Source organism: Hemibagrus wyckioides, linkage group LG13, assembly GCF_019097595.1.
Source record: "Hemibagrus wyckioides isolate EC202008001 linkage group LG13, SWU_Hwy_1.0, whole genome shotgun sequence".
Classification (NCBI taxonomy): Eukaryota; Metazoa; Chordata; class Actinopteri; order Siluriformes; family Bagridae; genus Hemibagrus; species Hemibagrus wyckioides.
The window spans coordinates 25,633,942-25,656,322 of NC_080722.1; the positions used below are offsets into that span (position 1 = coordinate 25,633,942).

The following is a 22,381-nucleotide window of genomic DNA, read 5'->3' on the forward strand; positions in this document are numbered from 1 at the left end:
CAAATAAAACAGCAGTCTTGGGGTCTGTGAGTGTTAAAAGGGAGGATTTCTTACTTGATTTATCATGGAAATTTCTTGGAAAGTCTTGCTAAATCGATGCCAATCTCTTTCCAAAAATTGGGTTTGATTTATAACAGAATCTTTTAAGCCCATTCATGGACTCGAGTTAATTTCTAATCTCAAGGCCCAGAGCAAACATCCAAAACAAAAACAGTTACATAATAACGTGAGTGACAGCATGCAGTTGAAATTCTTTCCCGTAAGATGGATAACGTCTCCACACATGTGCGAGTGTGTATGTGGGAGGTAATGACAAGGTTCTGAGCTGCTGATATGCAAGCCGAGCTACGGAGCGATGGAGGGAGTCTCTCGTCAGCGGCGTCACGACTCCTCGGGCCATCCATGCAATTTCTGTTATTACAAGGCTATGCAGTGCATCCTCGAAGCTCTGCAGAATAAGCTAGTCCATCTGATTAGACAACAACAATGAGAAGACAGTCTGGGAAACAGTACGAGAAAATAAAAAGGAGGCCTTCAGGCAACTTGAGGCCTGAATAATGAATGATACATCAAAGGACGAGCTAAATTGCTGGTTCATTAGTGGAAACACTGGCTTTCAAAATTGCATGATTTCTTCTTCAAGACAAAAACAGAGATGGAGACAGACAGGGAGGCACAGAAAAGAGGGGACGACAACAGACGAGCATCAGCAACCAAATATTTCTCCTGCCATCTGCAGATTCCCAAATATTATTTATTTAGAAAAATTGACTTGTGAGAACGGATACAGTAAGCAAAATTTACCCCTTTCCAGATTCCCAGCACTGGAGGAGGCCAACCGGCTCCTTATGTCTCCGGTTTCTTACGAAAAAGGAAATGCCAAATTGATCCAAAGCTCTCTCTCTCTCTCTCTCTCTCTCTCTCGCTCTCTCCCTGTCTATCCACAGCCATAGGGTTCAAAGGGAGCAGGGCTCAAGGTGTACAATTGAAGGACATTAAAGGCAGACAGCTGTGGTCTGTCGCTACACCACTGTTGCCATGCCATGCCTGTCAGGTTGTATTTGGCTGATCTGGGTCAAATTGATCAACACACAGGTTTGGGAACAGCATGTTCACAAGTTCTGGAGAGACAACGAGGTTATATAAGCTTGTGAGCAAAAACAGGGTATGGCGTGACCATGTTAGCTTTAATCCACACTAATAATTTCAAAATGACGCGTTCATGTTTTGGCCACAGTTTCGTTTTCAGTTTTCTTCCCAAAAGTCAAACGTTTCCTGTTCATAATGAGACATGAAATTGATATAAAACAGCACACAGTGCAATCGGAGCAATAACTCTTTACATCATTCGCACCGTTTTTTGTTTATTTGGATGCTGTAGCAACATGAAATTAGCTATGATTCGCTACAGCGAACCTGGCCTGGACACAGAACACATGATACCAAAGTGTCACTTGGACAAGCAATCGTGATGAGCGGTATCTAATGACGGTCAAGGCAGTAAAGAAAACAATGGGTTTTTGAAATTTAGCCGTGTTAGCGTGCCCTGAGCACCGTCCTCGTAAAAATCCACTCTGCGCATTTACATTAATGCACTTGTCAGCAGTCCTCTTGATTCTAAGGGCATGTCTCTGTACTTGTCTGTGACAAAAAACAGAGTCGTACAGCCGAGCTTCTTTCTCCAGAGGCTTGTTCATCAACTGGATCAACAAGATGACAGGAGGAGGAAGGCAATGGCCTCTCTTTCCACTCAGATCCTGAGCCTCTGAGTGCTTCCATGCACACAAATCATCTATTACTCAAAGTTCAGGCCTCGGTAACCCCGAGTTTATGCTGAGGAAGAGTGCAGACATCCTTGATTAAATGGCAAGTGTTTAGGCGATCCCTAGACATTTCTAATTAAAAATAATGACTGAGAGAGGATAGATTGCTCGATGCTAACAAATGCAGCTTTTTCTTGTTTTTTTAATAGAGTTTGATATTTGAATCAAATGCATTAGATTATATGTGTATCTATAGTTAAATATGATATAAGAGTAATGCAATATAATTAATAATTAATCTTGTATCTATAATGTGAAATCATTTATGCTAATCTATCAACTCAGAACTTGCAGAAAATATGTGATATATAAAAATACAGAGATCCAAATCCTTCAGTTTTGGAGTTATATTTATAATACAATAGTTCAAATTTTCATTATATTTTAATAATAAAATTAGCAGTATTTTTTAAAGTATATGTAAGCTGTGGACAATTTATTCACTAATCATTGATCAGGGTCATGGTGGAGGTCATGCTGGAGCCTGAGGTGTGAAAGAGCCTGGACGAGATGACCAGTCCATCACAGTGTACATATTACAGGACATTTACATTTCTGGCATTTAGCAGATGGCCTTATCTACATTTTTATCTCAGTTTATATAACTGAGCAGTCAAGGGTTAAGGGCCTTGGTGGTAGCTTGGTGATCCTGGGATTTAAACTTAAAACCTTTTGATTTGTAGCACCACCGATCCTCCTTGTCACTGATAGAATGATATTTCATCAATGTAATGACCAAACACGTTTCCCAACAACCTTTATCACTTTTCTATCATGTTGGAAATGCACACGATAATAATGATTTTTGTTTTTTTCCCCCAGTTTTTACGTGTCTCGTATCTCTGTACACGGAGGATGGACACCGGCGACTCAGCAGCGGTGCAAAAACCTCAATTTACATGTGTTTTTGGTGCCTCAAACCACAGACCCAAAGGCGGGCTCCCAAAACTATGTTTAAAATGCCTGGTATTCTGTCTGCATTACAGGGCCCATAAAAAATACCAACCAGCCAATTATTGCTGCAAATGACAGCGTGCCTGGTCCGACGCGTCAGTTTATGCAAACCATTGTTCTCCGTATCTATCTATTGCCAAGTCATGGCTCCTGGTCTATGTGCCACATATGTGGGTAGACACTTCATGCAGCATGAAGGAATAGCACACCAAACACAGCTGTGCTTACGGTAGGAGGCAGCAACGCAAACATCCTATCACTTCCTCCACCACTCATATAGTGCACATCTGTTAAGAGCTTGTGATGGAAAGAAGGTCTCTCTAAACAAATAGGAGTTGTCTGAGACCAGGAGGATGACGCCATCGTGACTGTATCTTTCGGTCAAGCCTGATGGCAAAGAAATGAGCTTTCGTTGACAAAATAAATGACAAAGTATATAATTAGGGATCCATTAGAAAGACGTTTGAAGCTATGGCTTCGGTACAAATTCCAAGTGGGACACATGAATAACAGACGTTGTTTGCGCTACCATGGGGATCGCTATTTATACTCTTGCTTGTGGATGTTTTGCGATGTATCTAATGATAGAAGTCATGGAGGAATGAAAACACAAGCCACACCTACTCACAAAAAGGTTTCCTTCACCTAATTTTATGATCTAACATGTCCAACTACCCAGGAATCATCTACAGGTCCAGACCGATCTCTCTCTCTCTCTCTCTCTCATAATTATTATTCACACTGCAGTTATTGAATAAATTGCTTCAAGGCAATTGACTCTGAAGAGTAAAATAAAAAGAATAAATTCACAAACAATTCTGTTCTGTGGTATTTGTTGGTTTGGTTTAAGATATTTAAAAATATCTGATTTTATCTATCACTCTCAACTGTCCTTTACTGTTGTACTTTTGGTAGTCAACCTGCCTCGGCTCTCGTCAGTGAAGGCTGACCACCAGAAGGTAAAAGTAAGAGGAAAATTGGAAGGTAATAACACTTAAACACCCATCTCTGACACCACAAAGCCACCTGTTAACCCCATTGAGCCTCAGCGTCCCATCAAACACCTCAACACTCTCAATGGTGACAGAAAAAGCAACAACATTTAGGCAGATAATACGGGCAAAGGAAACAGAAAAGGAGGAGGCTCTGCACAGAGGAGGGGAAGAAGAAGAAGAAAAGAAGAAAAACGGCATTATTACAGCTAATGTGCTCCTTCTTTATAATTAACCCGGGAGAGGTCAGAAATCAAAGTACTGCTGCTGTACTTGAAGTGAAAACATACGCCCGGTGATGGAGCATCAGAGCATGTGGTGTGTGTGTGTGTGTGTGTGTGTGTGTGGTGTGTGTCATTTATTTTCTGCATTTTGCTTTATTTGATCATTTATTATTAGCTCTATTAGAAGGATCAACATGTTACTGAATGGTCTCACTGATGTGGTGTTGCTAAGCTTAATTACACTAAACATCACAAAACAACAGACTGCCCTGTGTTGACCCTGGCCTAGTTTCTTGATTTGTCCACTGTATGGAACTTTATAACTGTATACTACACTGATCCTAAAGATCCTGAAGATCAAACGTCTTACCGGTTTAATATGTACTAGAGTAGCTATGGTTCTTCGGGACTATAAGGTGGCTTTATTAGCATGACAAAGAGATCAAAGTAAAGCTGATGATAGCCAGGACAGGGCATGATTGTTTCAGCCATCAGTGTAGTGATGGATGGGACACTGCACTGGTCAGTAACTTACCATTTCTCCCACAGCATGAGGTCTTCTTCAAGAACTAAAGGAGGAGTGTTGCTTCCTGCTCTCAGGTCAATCCGGCATCAAGACAATCTCAGATTTCACTGAAATACAATATGAATCAATTCCACTGTTGTTGTGGATTTACAGAAATCCAGATGTGTAATGAGAAAAACTCCACGAGAAGGAAAGTGGACTTAAAACGGAGATCATGATTTTGTGACTCTACAGCACTTCTCTTTAATATCTGAATTTTTTAAAGTCAAAGAGCACTAAGTGGGTTTAAATGGATGTTCGATATAAACTCTTATAATATAAGAGTCCACAGGACAGAATTTCCAAGTTCCAGCCATTAGTAGAAGACGAAGATAATGATTTGAATATCTCAGTTCAGTGGCTGATACGGGAACCAAGCAAAGGTTCTCCACATCAGTTGCAATCCCCCCCCCAAAAAAACCCCACAGCACGAGAGATGTTGCCACAGTTTAGCCAGTGTCACTGTAAAAGCCCCATGGCACCAGGCTCATTAGCTTTACACGGCAAGGAAAATAACAGCAGCAGTGCTACAGAACTGTCCAGTTGAGCTGCCCATGGTTGCCGCAAAATGACCGATTTAACTGGTATTTAGCTGGTGTTGTGTAGTTAAGGTCTGCCACATTATGTTGGCACACACCGCTACCCAAACCTCATGCTTCTCAAAAGCTTAAAATGATTCAATTATTATATCTGGTAGACCTAAATTGCTTAGCTTCGAAAACCAAAAAGGTTTAAAGACTCAAAAGGTGTCTTCTTGCCTGGTCTATTTTGGGTTATAAAACTGAGCGGCTACTCATAACAAACATGCTTTAAAACTAATTCAGAAGGAGAGGAGATTTGCTTAGGCCAGAGAGAAGGAGGCACTGTGGTTTTCTTGTGAAAACCCTCTTAATGAGAGCAGACAATCAAATTCCCATTAAAAAAAAAACAACCCAAAATGCTGTGTGTAGCCTTGGTCCAGCAAGCGCCTCAGACCATTCCTCATCATATTTTGCTTTAACAAGAAGCCATGCTGATGCTACACTGAGCGTTAACGCATTCAGGGCTAAACGGTTCGGAGTAGCCTCTTGATTTAATACAGATTTATATTCGCATTTAAAAACACACATGCATGAAAAAACACAGGGAGAAAATCTGTATATAAATGACCAAGAGCACAAAAAATACACTGAAGATCTAGAGCAGCACTATTGTTCAGGACATACTTCACATCCAGGAAGTTTTGACCTGCATGCAAGGCTTGACAACAGTCTAAGCCACAAACCGGATATTTCTGTATTATTGTGACATGCCATATTACTGGTCCTGCTAGCATGATGGCAGGAGCCTGTCTTTAGAATGTGAGCTCTGGAGCCCCTGCCTGCCTCATGCAACCCCTCATTACCAGAGCCAGCCTGCCAAGCTTATATTTTTCTATATGCTCAACCTTTCAGCAGTAATAAAAACGCTTGGGCGAGATGCCATCAACATGTATTGTGTGTGTGTGTGTGTGTGTGCATACTTGTGAGCATGCAAGCATACTGTATGTCTGAGGTGTCTCTAGATATACAATCAGCTCTAGATATACAATCCAACCAAATATTTGATTCCTGTTTCAGATCCTTAAAAATCACCGCTGCTCTCAATTTTAACACGGAGAAGACACGTTTATTCAGTGACGTCACATTCAGACAGCACTGAGCTTATTGCTTAAGATAGATGCTTAAAGATGACTCCTGAAAGCTTTTCTATAAACCACTGGCTTTAAATGAGTTTAAGACAAAACCACAAACCTATTATTCACCTGAAGCCAACACAGCTGCTCTGAATGTATTTGGATGTCTGCCAGAGTGATTCAAGTGTGTGTGTGTGTGTGTGTGTGTGTGTGTTTATATCTCGACGGGGATCAAATGTTCCCATCTAGAAATATCTGACAGTTTTGACAGGACATTTAATTATTTTCTTTTCTTTTTTTTTTAATTTAAAAAATAAATCCTTCTGGTTACTGAAGTTAAGGTTAAGGCTTGAAAAAGGTGTGTGTGTGAGTGTGTGTGAGTGTGTGTGTGTGTGAGTGTGTGCTTGTGTGTTTATATCTTGATGGGGATCAAAAATTCCCACAAGTATAGAGGAAAAAATGTTTCCTTTGGTTACTGAGGTTAAGGCTGAATGTGCGTGTGTGTGTGTGTGCGTGTGTGTGTGTGTATGTGTAGACATGATAACACACCCTCGTCCTGACTCTATAGAATAGCTCCAGGATGTACACTGGGACACTTTGAATAGCTTCTTTTCTGATCTGAAGGCTAATTATAGAATTTTAAAGAACTGTGATGCACGTGCACCTGTAATCACCGAATCAGGCACCTTGTAATTATTGACTTAATTGTTTACTTTGGACGTGTTTGCTGCACCGGTAACGTGAGCTGAAGATCAAACGTGTATTAATGCTATTATGGTAATCATGTGATGTTTTAAGGTGCAATTAACTCCAGTTCAGAGTCGCTCTTCTCCGTGGTTTTTGATTCGGAATCCGTTTCCTGACTTTAAAAAAGTAGAGTGAGAGCACACACCGAGCACAACGCACGCGCCAATGGAATTAACCAAAATATAAATCATTTAGTTTACTTAGGTTACTTTAATAACATTTTTTTTAATGAAATGAATGTTTCAATTGCTATCAATAGGGCAGAACTCACGGAAGACTAATTAGGAAAGAAAGAGGCTCCACCTTGTGGCAAAAAGAAGCATTACATCCAAAAAGTAAACATTAGCATGTCTAATAGCAAAAGAAAAATGTATACAGATTACTATTTAGAAATATAATGAATCTATCATTCATATATGAGCATCATTTACAAGCCCATTTGTTTTTAGAGCTACTAATAATTTGGATAATTTAAAGCCTCTTAAATGAAAGTTTCTCCCACAGAACCGTGTCTGCTGAACTGAACTGTCATAAACCATTTAAGAGTTTCTTCTCAGACAATCTGAAGAAAAATAACTCGATTTTAAAACAATATTTTGTTGTGTAATGGAGGAAAGGTCTGTTGTCTGTTACTCATAGGCAGATGATTATGTAAAAGAAATTCATATCACCGTAATGGTGTAATTTATTTTGGCTTATTTGATTACAACTTTGTATTAAACAAACCCTGCCTTTATTTCAATCTGTTCCTACCTACCTGCATCACTGGGGAGCACTTCAGGTGATTGAGCAGCTGCTCCTGCTGTTGAATGAAAGCCAAAAAAAAGCTCAGAGAATTTTGACCAGGAATGTTTATTCATGTGGCTGTTTCTCTCTGACCTTAAGGAAAAGAGAGCGCTTTGTTGCATCGTAGCGAACAAGAAAAGAAACTGAGCAGAATATTTATTGATTAAAAAGTATTTTCAGATCCAATGATATACTATTAAAGGAACAGTTTGTAAATATAAGAGCCTTCTGCTGGCTGGAATGGATTGTGATAAAAAATAAACAGACCCCTTTATCCCAAATGACCTCGAACCCTAGGTTGAAATAACATATGCATCGTGGATTGTTCTGTCCAGGCTGGGATGGGTTTGGAGGCCAGGGAAATGCGGACAAAAGCCTGAACATTAAGAAACTAGTGAGGTCCATTGCATGGCAATAATCAGCATCACTGCTTCTCTCTCTCTTTTTTTTTTTAGTAGAAAAGCACTTAGCAATGACAAACTGCACCTTTAACTCGTTCACATGCATTGCTGAATAAACCCAGTTTTTTAAATCAAAACAGAAATATGAACTTCTACCCAGGGTTGTCTCAAAGGGAGGGCAAATGGGATTGAAATGCTTAAAATAGATTTTTAAAAAAATATCGTAATAGCTACTATTTTTAGTCTTTGACTGTGGGGGGTGTGGTTAGCTTAGTGGTGAAAGTATAGACTGCTGATCAGAAGCTTGTGAATTTGAATGCCAGGTCCACCATGCTGCCACTGCTGGGCCCCTGAGCAAGGCCCTTAACCCTCAACCACAATGAAATTATTTGTAATTCGCTCTGTATAAGGACGTCTGCAAAATGTAAATGTAAATAAAATGACGAGGAGCGCGCTATGATGGAGACGGAGAAGATATTATGGCAGCAAATGAATAAACGCAAATCTGTCAAAGCATTGTGTTATTAATCAGCGATCAAGTGGTTGATAGAAAAAATAATAATAACCAAGAGTGATGTCAGTAATCATCTGCTTATGAGACCGCACTGTATACGAAGTACACTTTATTTCTACTCCGTCGTTTAAATTTAGTTATTAATGTGTAGGCTTTTTCAGCCCAGCTCCACACACAACCTCCCAGCACCCAAACAGTATGTTTACAAATGAATATCAGATATCCAAATGTCATTTACAATTCAGTCCTTCATTACAGAGCCAGACGCTCGTTCCCTGCCCACCATTTACCCCGGTTCCGCCTCTAAATCTGAGCGCAAGGTCCAGCTCAGTGGCAGGCTTTTGAAGCATGTGCTACTTAATTTGCTATGCTGTAATTGGTGCATTGGTTCTGTTTATTTGTATGCACATATACAAACACACAAACACAATTTTCCTCAGCCTGGGTCACGCAACAGAAATATGGCCCCGGGCCCCTGAGACGCCACTTGAGACAACCCTAGATGGCATAGAACCCATAGAAATGTAATTGAAATGAAATATTTAATTCAACAGACTTAGAGAATCTTTCAAATGAACAAGTGAAGAGCAGAAACATCAGGGTGTTGGTTGTTCAAGAAGCAAGCTCAGTTTCAGAAAGCAAAGAAAAGCAAAGAAATACAGAATCAAAGTGCAATTTCATTGTAAAGCTGCAAATTCTGTGTTTTTCTCTTTATTAATACAATACAAATGAACATGTAAGGGATTATATTACAAGGCATGTCACAGTTTTGTCATTGGTATGTGCAGGTTATTCCAAGGCCCCATCCACAGTTCCTCCTCATCGGACTGTGTGCGGTCACTGTGCGAGCCTAACATCTCCCTCACCTCTGCATTGTCTACAGTGGACTCTTGCTCGTCCACATTTTGTGTTATTTCAGATCTGGCTGTTGCCACGTTATATTTGCAAGCTATGCTTTCCGGTCCTATAGAGCTGGAGGCCAAGGACCCACTGGAGGGCCTGGTGTTAATGTTCTGTTCGCCCGCAGCGGCACCCAAGGCACCAGGGCTGTTCAGAGGGACTCTCTCCTCTTGAGTCACAGCCAATTTGTCCAGTTTCTTAAAGTGCTTCCCGAGTCGGACAGGAGAGCTGAATTTGATATTGGTGGTGTGGGTGGCTCGGCGTGTTCGGATGATGGAACCATTTTGAGCCAGGTAGATGCTGCCGTTGATGTTACTGTGGCTGTTGACGTTGGACAGCCGGTTTCGGTGGGACTCTGGAGCACTATCATCTCCTGTTGAACTGGTCTCGTACTCACGATCCACCACCAGCTTGATTCTCTTCTTTCTACCAAACTGTAGGAAGAGCACATGCACAGAACAAGATCAGTTAACAATCTCAATGGCTAAACAAATTAAAAGCACACACTGACACCTCAAGAAATAGAAAAGATTTCACAGCAAGTGAATTTTTTTCTTTATTTGAGAGCCTTGACACTAGTAAACCAGAAGCTTTTGTTCAGCAGGGTAGTATGTTGAGATTGATGAAAAACAGTCCTTCATAGAATATGAATAAATGTATTAATTTATTTAAAGAGCAAGTTTGTTTAATTGCACCTTGCATTCCTGCTCGATGAACAAAACCTTTATCAGGCACGGTAAATAGTGAGATGTAAAACAAAAGAAGATTGCTGAAAAGAGAAGATGCAGTCGGGAAAGTGAGAAACGTAGAGCGTAGACTCGGGAAAATGCACATCACTTCACTAAGGATGCACTAACAAGCCACCCAAGCTGAAAAAAAAGTAGACTTTGACGCTTACTGAGAAAGCATCATGCCAGTTTAGTCAGCTGTAACAGTATCATCGTCTTTGTTATCTTCTGGACTTCTAGCTTCACTTGCAGAACTCTGAAATTTGTTGCCAAGACTACTCCTGAGTGACCCTGCAGATGTCATTTCCTCTTCTTCATCCTCCACTATAGGTGGGAGATTACCTTTGTCTGTGTTGCCTTGTATATAACTGCTGCCTGCCGATGAGCTGTTCTGGCTTTGGCTTTTATCAGCCTTTTCTTGACCCATTACAGGAATAGGATCTTTGTTCTTGGTCTCTGAGTCATCTTCCTTCTTTGACTCCTTCTTATTTGCTTTATTCTTGGCTTTAACTTTATGCATGGCCTCTTCAGCTATTCTATACATGCTGTGTGCAAAGTTGAAGCCTACTGTAGAACTGATCTCTGCGACACTGGAAGGAATTTGAGGTTTAGAAGGCTGCGTTTCATTCATGCTCTGCAAAACAGACCTCACAAACTCCTGGGTGCCAGTGACTTTGCGACCCGACTCTGACAAGCCCTCAGTCTCTTTCTCTCTCTCTGAAACATTTTCACCTCTTGACTCTACATCACTGTCCGACCCTGTTCCTGTGTCCATCACCGTCTCGCTCTCAGTATCGGTCTCTATCTCTGAGTCTTGTTCTGTATATTTTTTAGACTCGCTTCCAGAATCATCCTGGTCCGTCTCTGAACTGCTCTCGCCGCTCGACTCATCAGAAGTTTCTTGCTCTTTGTCCGAGTCAAAGCTGGTCATATATGCTACATTCTGGTTCGAATAAGGATTTTGGTATATCGATAGGGCACCTCTGTCGAAACGGGTGTCCAGTAAAGACCCATTTACACCGTCTACCTTGCGTGCAGATTGTTGACCATAAGGCTCTCTTTCCAGCTCACTGCTTTCTTGGGAAACTAGTGTCTTCCCATCACTTGAGCTATCTGTGCTTTTACTTGTGTCACTCTGACATTTGTTGTGAGTGTGAAGCTGCTTGGAGAATGATTTTTGCCCTGTGGATTTTCCTTCTTTCGTCTGGAAGAAGATACCACTGATGACCACACCGCTCTCCGAGCTATCAGAGCCTTGAGTCGGTTTAGTGGGCTCTACACTCTGTGCTTTTTCCATCATTGGGAATATTCGAGCCTTCTTCCATGGTGGGTGGAAAGGCATTGGTGGCCCAGAGGTCTTGCCTGTAGCAAGCAGTTTGTTGAGTTTCATCACTGCTTTGAGACTGGTCACGGGATTTGAGCTGTGAAAAGGCATCGTATCCTTTGAGGGATCAGGCTGGGTCTGCTCTGGTCTGGGAACCTGATCTCCCAAAGGAAATGTAGGAAGTCTGTGAAGAGTCTGATGCAGGCTCGTCCTTTTAGCCTGCCTGGAAACCTGTTACGGTCCAAATATCTATTATTTTTAATGCAAATATGTTTGTCTAGATAAATTCATACATTTGACTTTATACAATATTGGCACGTGAGGAATGAAAAGAACTTTGTGCTACCTCTCCTTCTGATTCATGAGGACTGTAATAATAGCTGCCATCATCCTCGACAATCACCTCGCCGTACTCGTCATATGTTCCCGCTGGAGAGATCAGCTTCCTGCGACTGCCATACTGAGGCAAGTCATATCTGAAAGACATATAGCAACACACACACTATATAGTAGTGACATAACTATTAGCTAACCGAACAATTTAGGACACAATAGGAACAATAGGAACAATTTAGCTTTCTGTGACCAGCTCATTGTCCTCACACGGTCCAAACTGTGGCATATTTCAGCCAAGCATACACAAACACGATCACAAAAGTGACGAACATACCTGTGGGGATCCCCCGGAAAAATAATTACAATACTTTTGATTCTGCAATGCCTCTAGACACTCTAGCCTGTAACATTTGCATTGCTAATGCATCGACACGGCACAACAACAAGTAAACAGCTAAAGGCTGAGTGCGAGCCATGCCAACAAACAGTAATCGGTTATGACGATTAGTCACGATGTTCCTGTTGAAATAAAAACCTTTGTATTTGTATACATTTATATTTCCTCTTCACTTATTGTCAAGTTAAAGGCAAACACACACACAGAACTGGCAATCTAACGCTTATTTACTGAGCAAGAGCACAACAGGCTCTGATTAAATAAGCGCTTTGAGCTCTCTTGGCTGAATAAAATCAAATTCAGTTATTAATGAAGAGACTTTCACATCAGTGAAGAAACTCACAGGGTCTCCTATGTGTACTGATACCTGCTCGCCTGTAGGGGCAGCGTGCCTTCACTTTTCACAGAGCAATTACATCTTCTCGGGGTAATTTGAAGGACACTATGAATATATTCATCCATTGTACAGTTCCACATGAATTCCACAAAAAAAATGCCATAATGCTGAAAAAGAATAATGTACAATCAAATTATAAAGGGCATTCATTTAAAAAAAAAAAAAACTGAAGACAAGTGAGATTTCACATCTGCCTTCATTCCCTCTAGGGAGCGGAAACTGCTCAAATTTTTTAATTCCTAATATTTGATTTGATCTTTGTCTCCACTTTCTCTTCTTCAGCAAGACGCCATATGGACGAGTCTCATTGTACACGGCTCGGTGAATAATTAGCTTGGCTATTGTAGTAGAAGGAGATGCCAGCGGCGGTCCGTCGTGAGATAAGGTGACAGGATTTTTAATTCCTGGGTAAACCGAAGCTGGCTTATCGATACTACAGCTCATGTATTCCAAGTAGTTGTCCAGGAGCACTTGAGTTCGAGCTCCACTGTTGAGATGATGGGCGTGTGGAGCATGGAATGTTGGAAGGCATGAAAACAAGCATGTGTATAGACACGCATGGGTGTAATAGGACGATGAAAACACACTCACCCGTGGTCGTAATTATAGTAATCCTGCGTATAATAGTCCTGCCCGGGGTCGATGCCTGATTCCATGGATAGTTCCTGAGACCAGAAGAAAAGTCATTATTCAGTGCAAGGAGGAAGAAAAATTTCAGAGTTCCTTTCAAGGAGAGACTGGATACTTGCATTATAACTATGTATGTCAAATACACTCACCACCCAGTAGGAACACCTTTACACCTGCTCATTCAGGTAATTATCCAGTCAGCATCATTGCAATGCATAAAATCATGCAGATTCAGGTCAAATAGAGCTTAAACTACTGAAGAAAAACTGATCTGAAGAAAAATTGTTGATGAATATTTCAGAAAATGCTGGAAGTTTCACACATGAAAGTCTCTTGAGGTGAAAAAATAGTGCAAAAAAACAGACAACATTCCACTAAGAGGGAATTCTGTGGGTGGAAACATCAACTCTCTTGATGAGAGAGGTCAGAGGAGAATGGCCAGACTTGAAGGTTACGGTAACTCAAATATCCACTCTTTACACCCGTGATGATCAGAAAAGCATCTCAGGATAGACAACTTATGGAATCTTGAGGCAGATGGACATCAACAACATCTGGTCATACTGTAGTCCTGTTTTCCAAGAACAAGAAACTGTTTTTACTATTTTCAACCGTCTAGGTTCGGTGAGCATGCGCCCAGTGTGAACATCACCTGAATCTCTTGACCTACATCTGTACGATTGTAGGTATTGCAATGCTGCCACACGATTGGCTGATTAGATAACTGCACCAATGTGCAGGTGTAGGGTGGACGAGTGTAAAAGCACATGAGTACACAGATAGACAGTGGACATGAGTGTAAAAGTAAGAGGATAAGAGCAATGTACCTCTGGTCTCAAGAGAGAGGGTCGAAGCAACTGTTGCTGCTACAGAAGGAGAAAGTCAGGAGGAAACCACAGAGGAATAAATGCAAGAGGGAAGAGAGAAATATTACACTTTAGAATGATGCAGGAAATGACAAAGAAAAGGTCAAGAACAGCTCTGGAAAAGAGCAGTCAAAGGTTGTATTAAATGAGATGTCTGTACAATATACTAACGCATACTGATGCAGAATTCGCTTTGGAAAATTTGTTCAGAACTTTCTGAATGAAAGCTAGGTCAAGCCAAATACTGACATGTCCAACTGGTATTATCTGAAATTAAACTTTATAAAATGATTTAAAAAAATCAACAAAGCTTGACGCCGGCATAGTAAATATCTACCTCCAGAATCTTTCCATCATGCCACATCCACTGATAAAACCTAGGGTCAATAAAACTGAAGATTGAACGTATTTTCAATATAATTTAAGCGGAAAATAAAAGTACGTACCTCTTGATGTCCGTACCCTCTCCTATGGGGAGATAAGAGTAATATCAGTCAGGTGATCAGAACTTTGTGCAGATTTATATTCATGAGTCAACTTGCAACAGTTTGGAAATAATCTAATATCCTTATGCAGTATTAAATGAATATTTGATTTATTGTCCTGCGCTTTTCATGAATTTCTCTGTTTATCTTGCCTGCACTCATCCGAAGAGAAGAAAAATGAAGGAAATGCAGGAATGTGTAAGGATGAGAAAATTCTAGTGTGGAATCCGAGAGCATGTAAAGGTGGGTATAAACACTTTATTCACTTTTGTTAAATCGCTTCTGATCACTAACTATGAATATTTTTAACAAGGTAACTGGAAGCTAAGTCTTTTCTGGTCCAGTTCAGTGCCAGTTTGTTTGGGTTTTCAGACACATGGCTAGCTGTCTGATATACCATAGCTGGGATTGCTAGCTATATGTTCACATCTTTTTTGAAAACTTAAAGTATGACATACCTGCTTCTGAGAAATAGAAAACACTGCACCTCAGCAAGGACACACTGCATCGATGTGCACATGTAGGACATTAACACACTTTATGGCAGGTTATCCATAGGGGAGATGGAAGAGACAAAAACCAGCATTGCTTTCTTACTGTAAAACTTCTTCACAAATGTGTGGTGAGTTAAAATTTCTGTTCAGGAAGCTGATCGGGGGGTACAAATAAATTCTGTTGTTGTCTGAGAACTAATGACAAATTCAAATGGATTTAGAACTAAACAATAATCAAGAGCTGCATCCCACACTATACACTTACACTATGCACTTACACTATACACCTTCTAGTGAATGAATTTTAGAAGTGTAATATCATCTCAAAGGGAACACAAAAGTTTATCTAACAGGAAGTATGAGCCGTTTCCCAGTCGACGGTAAATGATGACTAACAACGGCACTAGCTTTAGCAGAATACTGTGAAATGGTGAAAAATCACACTATGTGCATAGGCTGATTTACATCTTGTCCACCAAAGTGTCATCAGCCATCTTGAAAATTTTCTCATCCAGCATCAGAGCCTGGTAGATGGTGGTGATGGCCCCTCCTCCATCGTATCTGTCTGTCGTATCGTATCTGTAGGATCGCATCCTATCTGTCTGTCTGTCTGTCTATCTATCTAGATATCTGTCTGTCTATCTAGATATCTATCTAGATGTCTGTCTGTCTGTCTGTCTATCTATCTATCTATCTATCTATCTATCTATCTATCTATCTATCTATCTATCTATCTATCTATCTAGACATCTGTCTGTCTATCTATCTATCTATCTATCTATCTATCTATCTATCTATCTATCTATCTATCTATCTAGACATCTGTCTATCTATCTATCTATCTATCTATCTATCTATCTATCTATCTATCTATCTATCTATCTGTCTGTCTGTCTGTCTGTCTGTCTGTCTATCTATCTATCTATCTATCTATCTATCTATCTATCTATCTATCTATCTAGATGTCTGTCTATCTATCTAGATATATGTCTGTCTATCTATCTATCTATCTATCTATCTATCTATCTATCTATCTATCTATCTATCTATCTATCTATCTATCCGTCTGTCTGTCTATCTATCTATCTATCTATCTATCTATCTATCTATCTATCTATCTATCTATCTATCTATCTGTCTGTCTGTCTGTGTCCATTTGGTGTCCATTGTTTTGAGGAAATCTCTCCAAATTCCTTTGGGTCAAATTGTGATCCACAGTTCAGATAAAAAATGGACGATATTTTAAGCTCATAATTTGATGATGTGGATTATATAATATTCCAATAATGCTGGTCTACTCACATTTCACATAACATACAGTAGCAGGACTTCACAAATAAACCTTTGCCTTTGGGCAAATTTCCATTTTGTGGTGCAAGCTACACTCTAGATGACTAAGCACACCACCGTGCATTCACACTGCAGTCATTGCTAGTTTGATTTGATTGTCTTCATGCTGCTCTGTGGAGTTCCTTCATGCTTTAAAATGGAATAAAAATGATACCCTGGCTCAGGAGAATATAAATTCTCAAGAGTGCAGCATGGTATAACGCATGGAAGGCAGGCCATATGTCAAGGGCGAGTAGAATTTACACAAAGCTGAATAATTCCATCACAATTAAAGCAACAATAAAAGCAACAACAAGATCATCTTCAGATCGCCATGTTTCTTTTCCATTGTACTCAAAAAAATGACTCAATAGTGATGGATGAGGGTCAGATATTCACAAAAGCTGACAATAATCACCTGTGATGAGAGATCGATCCATTAACAGAGCGCTAATTAAAGCTGGGATTAAAAAGACGAGGACCGAATCGAATGTTGCTCTTTGAAAGATGAGACAGAGACCACCGGGCCAGACTTGCACACACATGATGGATCACGTCTGTAATTAAAGCCACCCGTGTTCAGAATTGACAAACCGACTGCCACTCATAGCATTAAGATTTTTTGAGCTCAGACGAGATGAAGCGAGGCGACTTCAGTGCCACTCATTCGATATTTTTCAACTGGAATCGAGCCGTGACTGAAATTTCTGAAACATACCTTCAGCTGTTGGTATCCATCGTTCTAAAGAAAATGGTCAGATATTAAAGATGTTTGGTTGTATCTGACTTGTTCTAAAACCCTTTGCATAATACATGAAGTTGAAAAGGAATACAGGCATTGCTAATGCAGTAAGAGGCATCGAGAGAGGGAGAGGAGAAAGCAGATGCTCTTTAAAAGCCAGACACTTGGATTGTTTTCTGCCACAATTTCCTTATGTCTGCCAAATGAATAAATGTAAATATAAATAAATGAAAAGGGTTTGAGGCAACAGCAGCAATGTAGTCAGCACAAAGTTTTAGACAGAATATTTATTCAGTGCAGCAAGTCTAAAGTATATCATATTTTGGAGGAGTATGCACGAGTCTAGGAAAAGTGCAATAGATAATAAAATACTTTTCACTTACAACACAACTCTCTCAGCAAACTCTCCCTTATTTGCATTTAAATAATCAAAGTGTGAAGATGATTTAATCTAAATCAAGAAATACAAATACTGGTTGCAATTTATGTTACAAAAAGAAAGAAAAAAAAGTCAATTGTTTGTGATTAGGAGAGAAAATGCAAAGATAAAAAAGAAAGAACAATACAGTGATATCAAAGAAAACTGAGATAAAGAGAGGGGTGAGGAAAAGAGAATGATAAATGTAAAGAGTCACAGTATTGTGGATTGTGATGGGAAACCTTTCTCCAGCTCGTCCACCACAGAATTCATGGTTGGGTTGTTCTTCTCTGCCTCCTGAGTACAATCCACCTCTGGCCCTCGTACCTCAGACTCCTCGGAGATTTGTGGCTTCTGCGTTTTCTTTAGAGCCTGCTGCTTTTTGTCTATTTGACTGTACATGTTGGCAACAGATTTCTCAATCTCAGCTATGTTCCTAATGTTCTTAAGGATCCCTTTGAGTTCCTTTTTGGAAGGCTCGGGTTCTACCGGGAGGGGAGGTGGAGGAGCACGTGAGGACACGGGCCGAAGAGATGACACCGAGGGTAGGGATGGGAAAACGAATGGGGAGGCAGGCTTAGAACAAGAGCCAGAAGGGGATGAAGGAGATGGCAGAGGAGGAGGAGGAGGTGGAGGAGGTAGTGGTGGTGGTAGTGGTGGTGGAGGTGGAGGGCAAGTGTGAGGTGGTGAAGAAAGTGATGAAGATGGCAGAGGATGAGAATGTAGAGGAGGTGGGCTGGAAGTGGGAGAAGGAGGTGGAGAAGGGTGATGTGGGTGTGCTGTCGGTGGTGGGGGTGCAGGTACATCTGGAGGGTCAGGAATAATCTCGACATTAACCTCATAGGTCTCTTCACCAACACAGGCAGACAAGCTGACATATTTCTGGAGGCCTGGTGGAGTTGGTTTGCGGTTGGGGGGTGGTGAGCCATCACTCTGGGTGATTATGATGGCTGGAGGGGAATCCCTGTTCTTCTCTACGTCTACCACCTTGGACCTCGAAGGCTCGGATGAGGACAGCAGGATTTCAGAGGTCAGTGAGCCCTGAGAGTCAACCCGATGCCACAGCCTCATTTCTTGCTTGCCTTGCTCCTCAAACTGCCGGGCCTGCTCCTTAACTGTCAGTTTAGGCTCAGGACCCTTTTCTGACTCTGTGACCCCTTGCTCTTCACTCTCTTTAAGCTCTGACTTGAGCAGATGTAGCTTCCATTGCCTGGGGTCCATCACCACTTGTCGTCTACAAGAGCTCTCGCCCTTGCTTAGCCTGGAGGGCAGCGTCCTCGAATGGCCTGATATCCCAGAGGCCAGCTCAGAGCTCTTCAGACTCTTGAAGCCAGGCGATTGCAGGCCCAGTAGGTACCTGAGGTGTTGAGTTTTTCCCATATGCTCCAGGTTGCTGATGTTACCATCATCGTGGTAGAGTGGATTGGTGGTGGTCAAGGGGTTTTCATCTGACAGAAAGGTGATGCTGCTCTCAGAACGGGGAAGGTTGTTGAGCAGGACTCCATTGGCTGTGGACTGCTTGTGTGCTGCAATGGCACGTGACGCAAATGAACTGATAAGCTGTTGGCGGTCTGCCTCCTCCAAAACGCACCTTTTAGCCCTGTTCTCACCATGATGGTACGGGGGGACAAAGACATATGCTTGATGAGAGAAACAGGCCAGAAAAGGTAAAGAATGATGAGGTAGAAGAAGCCAGCTAAGCCACGGTCACATCTACCACAGCTACTGCATGTACATTATTCACTTCTGGATGCACTCTATAATTATCTAGGGGGCATCTAATTTCAGAGAACAAGCACTAGGGACCTAGTTCATCCAAAATCCACCAACAAGTCTTAAGAAAACAGAATCAAACGAATGCATAGGGGGTAACAGATTATCACTGTGTCAAAGGCAGGGTGTATACACTGAGGACTCGACTGAAGCCACTAGGACACAAATTTACCAAACAGAGGCAGCACTGAGTAGCACCTACAGAATCTGGACACATCTACTATTAAAATAAATAAATTCTACTTACTTAGACCTGATTTTCAAGATAAGGAAGAAATAACAGAAAAAAAGAAAGCACACTGAACAAGTATGGAACAGCAAGAGGACAATGGTGATGGTATTAAATTTGTGCTTCTGCAAGCTACATTTGCTAGAATAATAACATAAAACAATGACTATAACAGTGCTAATGTCTTCCTAGAAAATAATAATGGAGAAGAAAACTCATTGTGCACTATATACGCAAAAATGACAGCTTATTTGTTTGTGTTTGTACCTTTGCCGACATCTAATGGGTTTTGAACAGAAGAGACGACTACTGTTTTTGAGCAATATGATGCCACTTGAATCAAACCAGCACACTTCAGATACAGGTACAAGCACAGGGTTAACTGCTAAATGTTTGGATAATATAAAAACTACTTGCACAGGTGACAGAAAAAAGCCTAAAACCTTTAGACATACATATCCATTAATTGCTGTAATTTTTGCCCAGCACCATGGCACAGAGCCTCTTAGTGGCTTAGTAGCAAATTTAATTATAGTCTAAAACATCTATTCATACATGCTACTTGCATTTCAATGCCTTTCAATTGATATTCGCTCAATTTCTTTGGAAACCCAATGAACGCGCCCTTAAACACTAGCATTTTAATAGGGATTTTTTTTCCTCCTTTTTTAAAAAAGATTGTTTTCTTTGAATATGAAATTCCATTATGTTAATTGAGACCCATCCTGTAGTCACTTGCCTGGGCAATATTCTGATCCAATTCACAGAGCAATAATTTAGATTACTCAAGAGCGTGTTGGACAGCAGACGCACCATTAAGTGTTCAGAACATTTCAATTGCTAAATATAAAGTTTGATGAAAAAGTACAAGAATCAAGACATAAAGTACTTTTTTTCCAACATAGTAGGAAAAAGGCTCCTCCCCTGATGACTAACGATGTTCTATGTATAATTATGGACCAGGTGTTAAATGGCTATGAAAGTAAAGTGTAGCCAATTCTCCAGATAGCATTTAAAAACTTACATGGTGTTGTCGCCTAGTTCCTCATACAGATTGCTAGCAGCGATGCCTCCGGGTTTGCCAGCTGGGAGAGCCATTTGGATCCTGGCGGTTTTGGCACATTCAGCTTGTCGTCTTTAGTTGTTGGATTCAACAAGTTACACAGATTTATAGCATTAGCTTAATCTTGAAAATGGGGAAAATATGGTATACATGCACTCCAGAAATAAATAATGCATGCCGCTTTTCATGAGCACATTTCTTATTTATCATCTCTCTGAGCAATATTTAACAGCTGGTTTATGAGCAAAAATGTGAAGCCATCATGCATTCATGCGGTAGTGTACGTTCGGGCACTTACTCTTTAAATCTGCAGGTGATGCATTGTGGGAAATGGGGGGAGGGAAAAAAACAGAAAAAGATTTAAACACATTAAGGCACAGGATTATCACACAACAAGCCATTATTGTGGTATATTTTAGTGACACAGCTGCAGGAGGTGTCCAGTGATTTCCTCTCTGCAGTTATGATGTTTTATATGACGTCCTCAAAAAAGAGATGACTCTTAGAGGAGAACGCTTATCTCCTGTTTTCCAACCTCTCTCTCTCTTACTCTGTCTCTCTCTCTCTCTGATCACTGCCTCTATCAATTATTTGCCCTGTACAGAGCAAAATATCTTTCTTACAGCAACAAACAGGCTCTCTGGTTTGTCTCTGGTAGCAATAATGAATCTCAATACATACACAGAATAGCACAGTGGCTCTCCAAGATGTTTCCATGGTGAATTTGAGAGAAAAGGCCCTAGGAGCTATGTGTTGAATCTTGGCAACCTGCTACTCAGGAACAGAAATGCCCCGGAATGAAATAGAAAGGTATTATTATACAGTCTGCTCCAGAATTACTGGCTAAAAAAGAAAGTTATGAAAAAAAAATCTTAGCGGATAATTAACTCCTAATTGTGATCATTTCACGGTGAAACTAACCTTTCATTAAAGTCAATTTCTTTTAAACAAAACCTCATGTGACAATTATTGGCACTCCTGCCTTAAAACAACATAACAACACTAAATCTTCTCCTATAGTGCTTGATGAGATCGTAGAAGACAGAGCAATTCCTCAGTACATCTCTCCAGGGTATTAGGGAATATTCTTTCTCGGCTCACCCCACAGGTCTGAGTTTAAGTTTTTCGGTCAGCAGACTAGCATAGCCATGTCAGACTGTTCTCACTGAACCATTTTCTGTGGGTTTGGATGTATGTTTTGGATCACTGCCCTGCTGGAGGATATAACCATGACCCAGTTGCAGCTTCTTGGTAGAGGAAGCTAAGATTTTAATTTCAAATCTCTCGCTACTACATGGAGCCTGTGATGCTTTGTATCCTAACAAGGGTTCCCAGGGCCTTTGGAGGAAAAACAGCTTCACCACATCATAGATCCTCAATCATACTTAACTGTGGAGATCTTTGGTGCTTTTCTGATCTCCGAACAAAAAACAGCACGTCAAAGCTACCACAGAGTCCAGGTGTTTGTATTTGGGGGTAGATAAAAGAAAAGGCTTTCTTCTGGCATGCAGTACAATTTGTTTTACATGGAGATTTGTTGACCTCAAAACACTGCCAACTGTGATTCTTTGGACAAATCTTTTGCCTCTCTAACCATCCTCCTCACTTTG

The 22,381-nt window shown here is 40.7% G+C and overlaps 1 protein-coding gene across 1 annotated transcript in view; it reads right to left on the reverse strand.

The window, feature by feature from the left end:
* Positions 1 to 9,854: 9,854 nt before the first annotated feature.
* The window catches only part of pcdh15b (protocadherin-related 15b), a 199,149-nt gene continuing 186,622 nt past the window's right edge, over positions 9,855 to 22,381 (reverse strand). Inside the window, exons 32-39 of the mRNA XM_058407184.1 lie at positions 21,070 to 21,078; positions 20,733 to 20,843; positions 14,685 to 14,706; positions 14,200 to 14,238; positions 13,334 to 13,407; positions 11,959 to 12,088; positions 10,459 to 11,843; positions 9,855 to 9,994 (exon numbers count right to left, since the gene is read on the reverse strand). Of these exons, the coding sequence (XP_058263167.1) occupies positions 10,479 to 11,843; positions 11,959 to 12,088; positions 13,334 to 13,407; positions 14,200 to 14,238; positions 14,685 to 14,706; positions 20,733 to 20,843; positions 21,070 to 21,078 (1,750 nt within the window). The 3' untranslated portion in view covers positions 9,855 to 9,994; positions 10,459 to 10,478. The remainder of the gene's footprint in view (positions 9,995 to 10,458; positions 11,844 to 11,958; positions 12,089 to 13,333; positions 13,408 to 14,199; positions 14,239 to 14,684; positions 14,707 to 20,732; positions 20,844 to 21,069; positions 21,079 to 22,381) is intronic.